The 11,031-nt window shown below is 41.6% G+C and overlaps 1 protein-coding gene across 1 annotated transcript; it reads right to left on the bottom strand.

Moving 5' to 3' along the window:
* Positions 1 to 2,418: 2,418 nt before the first annotated feature.
* LOC311114751 (protein disulfide-isomerase A3-like) lies at positions 2,419 to 9,092 on the bottom strand (the record flags this gene model as incomplete). Its single annotated transcript, XM_084157232.1, has 13 exons — positions 2,419 to 2,508; positions 4,581 to 4,638; positions 4,774 to 4,853; positions 5,038 to 5,166; positions 5,317 to 5,425; positions 5,522 to 5,704; positions 6,093 to 6,218; positions 6,394 to 6,507; positions 6,764 to 6,893; positions 7,111 to 7,218; positions 7,301 to 7,418; positions 8,424 to 8,502; positions 8,932 to 9,092. The coding sequence occupies 13 exons, from the start codon at positions 9,090 to 9,092 to the stop codon at positions 2,419 to 2,421; spliced, it is 1,485 nt and encodes a 494-aa protein (XP_084013358.1).
* Positions 9,093 to 11,031: the final 1,939 nt, after the last annotated feature.

Below are 11,031 nucleotides of genomic sequence, written 5' to 3'. Positions count from 1 at the left end.
TCACAGATACCTTACAACAACAAAAAATGGCCCTCACAATGGGCCTCAGGATCTCGTCACGGTATTTTTGTGCATTAAAATGGCCATCGATAAAATGCAATTGTGTTTGTTGTCCGTAGCTTATGCCTGCCCATACCATAACCCCACTGCCAGCATGGGGCACTTTGTTCAATGTTAACATCAGCAAACCGCTTGTCCACAACACACCATACACGGGTCTGCGGTTGTGAGGCCAGTTGGACATGCTGCCAAATTCTCTAAAAGGAGAGAAATTAACATTAAATTCTCTGGCAACAGCTCTGGTGGACATTCCTGCAGCCAGCATTCCAATTGCATGCTCCCTCAAAACTTGAGACACCTGTGGTATTGTGTTGTGTGACAAAACTGCACATTTTAGAGTGGCCTTTATTGTCCCCAGCACAAGGTGCACCTGTGTAATGATCATGCTGTTTAATCAGATTATTGATATGCCACACCTGTCAGGTGGATGGATTATCTTGGCAAAGGAGAAATGCTAAATTTGAGAGAAATAAGCTTTTGTGCGTATGGAACATTTCTGGTATCTTTTATTTAGCTCATGAAACATGGGACCAACACTTTACGTTGCGTTTATATTTTTATACAATGAAACCCTGCAAATATGTATTCACTGATGTATGTATGCTTACTGTGTTACTATGTTGTCTGACAGTAGACTATTGTCTGACTATTTTCCAGAAAAAAGTCAGACAAAGATTTATTTAAAATGGTACCAGCATCTTTTAAGTGAGAAAACGCCAAAGACATATCTCAATTTCTTAGCAGATCAAAAATAAAGAAAATGTAAGGATAATGGGTCCTCTGTGTGAAAAACTCTTGCAACACATAAAATGTACACCAATAAATCATAAGGCTCCGTCAAAAAAGAGACCATTAAGATAGCAAATATCCATTATGTTTTCACACATTATGTACAAAGTATGTTGCTTACTGTATTGCCCATACTCTATTTAATAAATATGATAAATAACACACAATATATATATATATATATATATATATATATATACACACACACACCTGTCCTTCATAGCCACACCCAAACATCGTACACGCCTTTCAGAAGTTAATTGCTCTACAAAATCCTGGCAAAATGGCATATAATGATAGAAACATAAATAGAAACCTGAATATTCAAAAACATAGGGTGCAAACATTTGTTTTCAAAAACACCATGGTGGCTACTTGTAATTTTTGCCAATCTGAATATTACCTTTACAGTATTTCCAATTTGGTTCATTTGATATTTGCATGGACAAAAAAAAGGAGAATGGCTTGGGATGTTTGGGGTTTAGTATGCAGTCAGGAGGCAGATAGATCGGGAGTGAGTGGTTGGTTGGTTGTTGGTGCTGTCTGGAATGACACTAACTCAGTAGCTCAAGCGCACATATAAAAAGACCAGCGGGTATTTATATCTGCCTGAACTTATTTTTGGAACTAGGAAATATGGAGCCGTTTCAGATTATTTTACACAAGCAAGGTTAGCTGACCAACTCCTTGTTCCTGCTTTGTGAAATGCCACTGCAAAAGAGTGCTCAATATTAGCTGCCAATCTAAGGGTGTTGATGGGTTATCATTGGTGGAATGGATGGTATGGCTTATGATGGTGAGGAAGACATATGGTTCTGAGATAGAGGAGACGGTAAGTCAAGATCTATATAGAAACAAATAGGTGTTATTACAGTATCATTATTCAGCATCTATTTATCTCATGGTATTTGATGCATGACAAACCTGCACCAAACTGCTCCTTGGTGAGTTGATGCCGTTGATGTCCATTTAGATTTTGGCCTTTTATGAATGGAAATTGGGAAGGTTTGGTTCAGTCTTATGCCAAGACAATCAGCCTCCTCATCTCTCTTCCAGGTCACTTAACATTAGATGCTGGCAGTCCTCACTTATTGTTTTCTCTTCTTCTATAGCAGCGTTTCCCAAACTCGGTCTTGGGGACCACGAGGGGTGCACATTTTGTTTTTTGCCCAAGCACTACACAGCTGATTCAAATAATCAAAGCTTGATGATGAGTTCATTATTTGAATCAACTGTGTAGTGCTAGGGCAAAAACCAAAACATGCACCCCTTGGGATCCCCAGGACCAAATTTGGGAAACAACGTTCTATAGAAATCCTACTCCTCCTCCTGACCAATTACATGGGGCTCTGTTCCTGGAGAGTCAATCGTGAAACTTGGATTTCTTTCAAATCTGTTGTTTCAAGGAAATAAACTTTGTAGGTAGAGTTTTTGGAGTGTTATTTCATCAGAAATAAATAATCTCATCAGAAGTTGTGACTCTTCAAGAACAGAGTATCCACAACCGCAATTCCAGGGGTCTCAGGCTACATTTCCCATCATACACCCCTGCCATCGCCTAACTTCTGTTCACAGGTCTTCTCTCACGCCACTGACAACGGGGATGTGCGAGGCTTCTCTCTTCAAGTACTTGATGAAGTCCTTCACTTCACGGGGTCCCTGGAATTAGAGGAAAACATAGTAAGCTCCCTTTGTAACCCGACATATACAATCTTTGATACATCAGTATGTGCAGTGTTTCCCCTAGGATTCTTTTCAGCAATGGTGGCAAAAGTAGTGGGAGAAGTAGTTTTGCGAGCCATTGCTTTCAGTCATTGCGCTAACGCCAGTTAGCAACTTCCTTCAAACTGCACACAGAGACATAGAAATGGTATCCATGAGTTCATTTCACTCTGGGTAAGTAGGAAATGGGCTTCATTGTGAAAATCGTGCACTATCCCTTTAAAAGCATGTCTCGGCAGAAATATCTATTTATACAAAAAAATCTCTATATACAGTTGAAGTTTAGGTTAGAGTCATTAAAACTCGTTTTTTTCAACCACTCCACAAATTTCTTGAAAACAAACTATAGTTTTGGCAAGTCGGTTAGGACATCTACTTTGTGACACAAGTCATTTTTCCAACAACTGTTTACAGACAGATTATTTTACTTATAATTCACTGTATCACAATTCCAGTGGGTCAGAAGTTTACATACACCAAGTTGACTGTGTCTTTAAACAGCTTGGAAAATTCCAGAAAATGATGGCATGGCTTTAGAAGCTTCCGATAGGCTAATTGACATCATTTGAGTCAACACCTGTGGATGTATTTCAAGGCCTACCTTCAAAACTCAGTGCCTCTTTGCTTGACATCATGGGAAAATCAAAAGAAATCAGCCAAGACCTCAGAAAATAAATTGTAGACCTCCACAAGTCTGGTTCATCCTTGGGAACAATTTACAAACGCCTGAAGGTACCACGTTCATTTGTACAAACAATAGTACGCAAGTATAAACACCATGGGACCACGCAGCCGTCATACCACTCAGGAAGTAGACGCGTTCTGTCTCCTAGAGATGAACGTACTTTGGTGCGAAAAGTGCAAATAAATCCCAGAACAACAGCAAAGGACCTTATGAAGATGCTGGTGGAAACAGGTGAAAAAAAGTATCTATATCCACAGTAAAACGAGTCCTATATCGACATAACCAGAAAGGCCGCTCAGCAAGGAAGAAGCCACTGCTCCAAAACCACCATAAAAAAGCCAGACTACGGTTTGCAACTGCACATGGGGACAAAGATCGTACTTTCTGGAGAAATGTCCTCTGGTCTGATTAAACAAAAATATAGCTGTTTGGCCATAATGACCATCGTTATGTTTGGAGGAAAAAGGGGGTTGCTTGCAAGCTGAAGAACACCATGCCAACCGTGAAGCACGGGGGTGGCAGCATCATGCTATGGGGGTGCTTTGCTGCAGGAGGGACTGGTGCACTTCACAAAATAGATGGCATCATGAGGAAGGAAGATTATGTGGATATATTGAAGCAACATCTCAAGACATCAGTCAGGAAGTTAAAGCTTGGTCGCAAATGGGTCTTCCCAATGGACAATGACCCAAAGCATACTTCCAAAGTTGTGGCAAAATGGCTTAAGGACAACAAAGTCAAGGTATTGGAGTGGCCATCACAAAGCCCTGACCTCAATCCTATAGAAAGTTTGTTGGCCGAACTGAAAAAGTGTGTGCGAGCAAGGAGGCCTACAAACCTGACTCAGTTACACCAGCTCTGTCAGGAGGAATGGGCCAAAATTCACCCAACTTATTGTGGGAAGCTTGTGGAAGGCTACCCAAAACATTTGACCCAAGTTAAACAATTTAAAGGCAATGCTACCAAATACTACCGTAATTGAGTGTATGTAAACTGCTGACCCACTGGGAATGTGATGAAATAAATAAAAGCTGAAATAAATCATTATTTCTACTATTATTCTGACATTTCACATTCTTAAAATAAAGTGGTGATCCTAACTGACCTAAGACAGGACATTTTTACTAGGATTAAATGTCAGGAATTGTGAAAAACTGAGTTTAAATGTATTTGGCTAAGGTGTATGTAAACTGTATATATTTGTAATAATATTTTTTTTGAGTGGCGGGACGCTGCTGCTAAATGAATATAGGGGAAACACTGGTATATGACTAGTTTGTGTCTGCTTGTGTAAAATGGTAATAACAGTGTAGGGAGACTTCACCTCATATCGTTTGGGCTGGTCCTTCTTGTCTGCCCGAGCAAAGTAGATGGTGGGAAACCTACAGAACAATAAAAGAGAGAGCGAGAGAAACACAATGAATAAATGACCAGAGACAGGGAGAAAATGAATGGAAAGATAAGTGAGTGCTGATAGAAGGGATAGGATAACCAGGTGATAAAGTGTGATGTCTCACCCTTGCACATCAAAGCCTTGTGGAACATCATTGGCTGTGGCATCCATCTTGGCAATGACAATATTAGGGTCAGAGTAGAGCTGAGGGGAGAGGAAAACAGGATAAATAACCAATGAGAACAAAGGGCTTTACTTGGCTTTAGCTCTTTTCCTTAGTTTATTGACAAATTACAATTTTCAATGGCATACAATTGTTCTGAGGAAAGCCATAATAGTAAACCGTGGCAATTGGTGAGTCTGTGTATGAGTGTGTAGTCTTTCTCACCTGTTCTGCCAACTCGTTGTACTTGGGCTCCAGGCTCTTACAGTGACCACACCAGGGGGCATAGAACTCAATCAGCACATCCTTCTCAGGGTCATTCACAATCTCTTCAAATGACTCTGCCACCACTACCTGTGAGTGGGTGCACACACAAACAGAGAAAATAACTGTGAATTGTCGTGACAACAAAATCAGAAACACAAATGTACTGTGATTGAGTATTGAATAATAACACAGAAATACACACACACACCCGTACACATAGACAAACAACAAACATACCTTGACGGGACCCTTGTTTTTCTCAGGTATGGGCTCCGACTTGATGTAACGTTTTAGTCGTCCAGCAAAGTAATCCTCAAGGAATCTTTCCAGGGACTTCCCATCTCGCCTGTTAAATAGGTTCAACAACAAACATCATTAGTAGAGTTGTATGTGGTAGAGCTCAGATTTTAGACTTAGTTGAGGTTCTATGTCTGTAACTCACGTGAACTCCTCCCTCATGGTGTACTTGAAGCCCTGTCGTGTTCTGATGGTTACGAAGGGCAGATCTCCTCCGTCTGACGCACCCAGACCAAACTCCTCCTCCAGCTCGTCCACAAAGTCCCCGCGATTAGCCACGGCAAAACTCAGGCCCTGGGATGCAAACTGATAACCCACCTTCATCACCCTGAGAAAAGCGAATGAACTAAATTTAATAATAATGATAAGAGACTTATATACCACCTTGTATACAATATTTGGAGTTCAGGTATTATATGTACTGTATCAAAAGATCTAAATCAAAATAAATAATACGAGAATATACATATCTACATTACTACTTGGTCACACTTTACGTTGCCCAATGACCATGTAAGATAATAATAGTATTTCAATATCATCTCATTAAAAAAACAAGTGCAACATAATTGTAACCAATACAATAATAACATACCTACTATGAATTCAGTATCAAATGAAAAACAGAACTGAAATAAAAGAGAAAGTTCCTATTAATTGTGGGTAATCTAATACGAGTGTGGTTTAAAGTGTTGTGGTATTGGAGGTGTACCAACCTGTTCCTCCAATAGTTGGAGCCTTTGGGATTCCGCAGGTAGTCCAAATCATAGTACGCAGTCAACAAGTCCTGCCCCTTCAGCTTATCTCTGTTCTCATTGGTCAGATGGGGGCACATTCCGAAACTGACCAAAGGAAACAGGAAGACCAATAATGTTAGACACTCAAGTAGCGATAGAGAGGGAAAGAGAGATAGGGATATGAAAAAGAGAGACTGATATGATATGATAGAGAGAGAGACTAAAGTAACACAGACATTCAGGTAGATTTAGAGTAGACAGATGGGAGTAGGAGTCTTACATGTTGTCTCTGATGAAGCGGCGCAGTGTGTGGGTGGTGACTGTCTCAGTGAAGCGCAGCACGCTCTCCTCAAACTTACTGCTCAGCCTTGGGGGCCTGAACAGCAGAACACTCCTGGAGAGATGCAGGGGAGAGAGATAAGACAGTAGTTGATCAGTCTGTTGGTCACACCATGTACAGTCACACTATAGCAGTGTTTCTCAATCAATTTCTGGGTGTACACAATTTTGCTCTAGCCCAGCACTAAGACACCTGATTGAACTCAACAGGGTTATCTTGATCTCACTCTCTATCACGCTCCCTTCTTCCCATTCTCTCCCTCCCCATCTCTCTATCACTTCCTCCCTCCCTTTCTCTCTCTCTCACTCACTCAGTGTCCACCCCGTGTTTGAGGCCCAGGGCCATGTCGATGGTGTGGGCGAAGCGGAAGTGCTCCCTCATGACACCGGCCGCCTTCAGAAACTCTGCCAGCTGAGCACTGTCAGGCCCAGAGAAGAAACCTGAGAGGGGAGAGAGAAGTATGGAGAGAAAGTACATTAGCCCTTTCCAACACTGCTATTGTGTTGGCTTCCACCATGTTACATTCACCTCTCACAAGGTTTTTCAGAGCAGTGGACATAAATTAAATTATGGCCAATGTGAAAAGTACAGAATCAGGGAGCCAAAGATTCAGTTAAGAACAAACAGGTATCTATACTCTTCTAGAGTACTACTTACCCACTACACTGGCGTCAAAGTTGTTGACAAAGGCCTCGAGGTCTGCCTCTCTGCGCAGGGTAACCGAGTTGGGTCCAGCCTGCTTCTTCATGTAGTGGACAATGCCATCTGTGTGTATGCAGACAAATGCATTAGTAGGCCTACATGATTAGTGTACTTTAATTAACAACATTCAATCACACACACACACCTGCTGAGCGTGGTCCGTCATAGGACGAGGAGTCTTCTCCGTTTCTGAAGATCTTGAGCGTGGGGTACCCTGTGACCCCGAAACGCCCGCATGTGTCTGGGCTCGCTGTGCAGTCCACCTGAGGGGTGAGAGAGTGAGATGGATTGAAGAGATACAGAGGATAGGGAGGTAGAGAGAGAGGAAGTGTGAAAGGAGAGAGAAAGAAAGGGATAGATAGTCACAGTAAAACAATTATAGAAAGCAAAGGGAGTGAAAAATTTGTGGAGAAAGAGAATGCCAGAGGCAATAGACCCCTTTCTGTGTTTACAGAAATTGCTGCAGGAGGGCGATGTGTGCAAGTTGGTGGCAGAACACTTGGGAGTTCTTATAGAAAATAAGAAATGTATATGTTCCTTATGAGTGCATTTCACACCGCTATTGGATTATAATTGGATTTTAAGGCTTGTATGAATGTCCTGCTTAATATAATGTTTGTGTCATCATCGCAAATCAACTGCATTATACTTAAAAAACACTTCAACTTCAACCAGAAAAATGGCTCGTTGGCTAGCTGTTGCTACAGCCTATGTCAATGAGCATTAGCATTCATGCTAACAACTGCTGCATCCAAAATAGTTATTTTGCAAAGATCACAACCAAATATAATCTTAGCAACTTTTCAAGCAAGAATCAAAACATAATTGTAAGCGTATGTTGAATGAAATCCAGGCTATGTAGAATGGGCGCAGATGTCGATGCCTTTCTTACTGCAGTCAAGAGTCGCGTCGACATCACTGTGTAGTGTACTTGGAAGGAGTCTATATAAAGTACATTAGCCCTTTCACATAATATCCCAGGGTTATATAAATAGCTACTGTACCACAAATTGGCAGCATGCTGCAATGTGCCCTTTCCCTCCCAGAGCACACCTAACTAACCTCAGAGAAACAAGCCTATGCAGGTGCAGTGAGAATGTGACACGTAATGCACGCAACTCCCAATTAACACTGTGTAACTCTGCATGAAGGCAAGAGTTTGAACACCTGGTTATTTTGTTATGCATTCAAATAACATGGAAATTAAATAGGTAAACAAAATCAATTGGCAGCTATTCTGACAGAGTGGTGTGGTAGCTATATCATACCTTAGCAAGTGGCACTGTCCCTTTCAGTCGAGTGGCTGCGGTCTCAAAATCTGGGGCTAGTTTCTTACAATGTCCACACCTGCAAAGCAAATAATGATAAAATAGATTACTGGAGATATAATGCAAGGAACTGAATATGAGGTGACAGGCAATGCAATTGATACCATAGTTATGCGTGGGTATAAATGTCTTATACCTGTAAAACTCATAAGCAAATTGGGGTTATAAAGACATCATATAGCCAATTTTGAAAAAATAATATAAATAACTAAAATACTGTTTGCACATAACGGCCATCATGCTGCTAGCTAGCTTATCTTGATACAGTAGCTACTTGCCTTGAGCTTGACAGCTGATACAGAGAATATAGCTAGCTGGCTAACGGAACATGTCTTGGACAGTCGCCTAGAATAGATACTGTACATACATATTTGCCTTAAATTACATTGCATGTCTAGAAATTACAATGGCTATAGACATAAGGGAATGTTTCACTTTGTTCTCTCACCATGGAGCGTAGAATTTCACTAACATCGTGTCGTGCTCCGCTGCAAGGTAATCGAAATCCGCGTCCCCTAGCTCGAGCACATCACCCCGTGCGACTACCGCGCCAGAAAATATGACAACCGATAACGTGAAAGCAGGGACGAGCGACAAAAAGGAAGCCATATTTCTAAATGCTGCAAGTAAACAGAATGATCAAATAAAATACAGAAACATAAAAGAGTCCATATGTTGTGGAGAAGAGGACCCTCGCTGTCACCCTGCGGCTCCTCTTTCGTAAAAAAGACTATAGTGGACAATTTAAAGGCGGGACATAAACAGAATATGACGGAAACTGGCCTTGTCATTGGTCGAGGAGGACATACATTGATGCGATGTAAGTAGTACATCGGTCCACTTTGATGTCAGACGGAACATGGCGGAAGCGGATGATGAAGTGGAATCTAAATACAATGGCGGTGGAATCAAGGAGAATTGGAGTATTGTTCAAAAGAATGGAAAACGGAGCAGGGTACAGTGATGAGAATGACCCTTCGTATCTAGTAGGAGTACGGTTTGTTAATAAGGAGCAGCTGAGCAGAGTACCAATCTTGAAGAAACAATTTTAGTTATCCAAACTGGTGGAGAGAGTGCTTGGTAAAGTGAAGGATGTGAGGATCACGAGAGGCGGGCTTGTTTTGATTTTTTGTGATTCTGGGGAACAGAAGGAATGTGCGTTGTGTCTTAATCGAGTTGATAAGTTTGAAGTGTTGTGTGTGTCGCTTCAGAAACAGGGCACCGCTTAAGGGTTTTTTATCTGGCGTTTCGTGGGAAGTTGATTTGGAAGAGATGACAAATATTCTTGGAGTGTCGGATGAATCGAGTGATGAATGGGGAAAAAGTGAAGAGCTTATCTGTTCTTTTGTTTTTTGAAATAGAGCCTCTCCCTAATGAAGTGCGGTTAGGGTATATTAACTACAGAGTTAGAGCATTTATCCCAAGAACATTGCAGTGTGTTGGTGAAACCATACAGGAGAGGAAGTACAGAACCAACGACGCTAGACGGAGAGGAATATGTTTAAGCAAAAGGCAGTTTATTAAACACAGAGATAGCTGGTATCTGCTCAAGCTACATGCATGGACCCATTTCAGTTGCCTCTTATGGAGACAGTTGAAAAGGGATCAAAAACAGAGTTTTCAGCATTACTTTATACAATGCAACACAAAGGAAGGGGTCCTTCTTCTAGTCCCTTGATTGGTTCCGGAGGCGTAGGAGGCGGGTCTGCTCTGTCCAGAGTAGAAGCCCCATTTTGTGCACGGCAGAGTCCTCTGCCCTAGGCACCCGACCAGTAGAAAAAAGTGCAGTGTGTGTGTGTGCGTAACTCGTGAGGCATGAGGATGAGTGTGCGTATGCATGGAGATGTGTGTGTGAATGTGTGTATGTTCTCAAAGGAAAGTCTCGTGGGGAGCAACCAGATTGTGGCCTGTGGCGTGGGAGTTGTCCTTGAGAAGATATTGGCTCTGTCCATTGTTCTTGCATAGGAACAGCATTGATTGAAAACAAGCTCCTAACATTAAAATGGGTCATGCACAAGATTTTAGTCAGACCAAGCTATAACATTTTAATATTTACTACGACAAGTGTGAACATTGTAAAACTTTTGGTCATGTAGAAAGTGTTTGCAGAAGGGAGAAGCCGAAATGTACAAGATGTGGAAAATATCATATGTGTTATAAAAGTGAAGAAAATGTGACATGTAATTGCGGTGGGAATTATGAAGCCACGTCTTCTGAATGCCTCACAAAGGTAAAAGAGAATGAGGTGGCAAAGTCAGGGTTGTACAGAGCATTTCATATGCAGAAGCTGTGAAAAGGGTTGAGGGTTTGAATGTTGCACCAGAAGAGTCCATGGTAGTGGATAGGCCTTCACTGCAGGCTGCAGGGGTTGTCTTACACCAAGAGGATACTGACATTTTAAAGGTTAAAAAGGTGGACTTTGTGGCCTTCATCGCAATGGTGATAAATGGCACTGCCAAGGTGGAGAAAAGATCTAGGAAGATTGAAATCATTCTGATTGCGGCAGAGTGGTTACTGGGGCTGAAAGATTTCACAGCAAAGGAGTTAC

This window comes from Coregonus lavaretus, assembly GCF_964263955.1.
Source record: "Coregonus lavaretus genome assembly, chromosome: 3".
Taxonomy (NCBI): domain Eukaryota; kingdom Metazoa; phylum Chordata; class Actinopteri; order Salmoniformes; family Salmonidae; genus Coregonus; species Coregonus lavaretus.
Note: the sequence above shows the minus strand (reverse complement) of the source record. Positions and strands in the feature narration are given on the sequence as shown.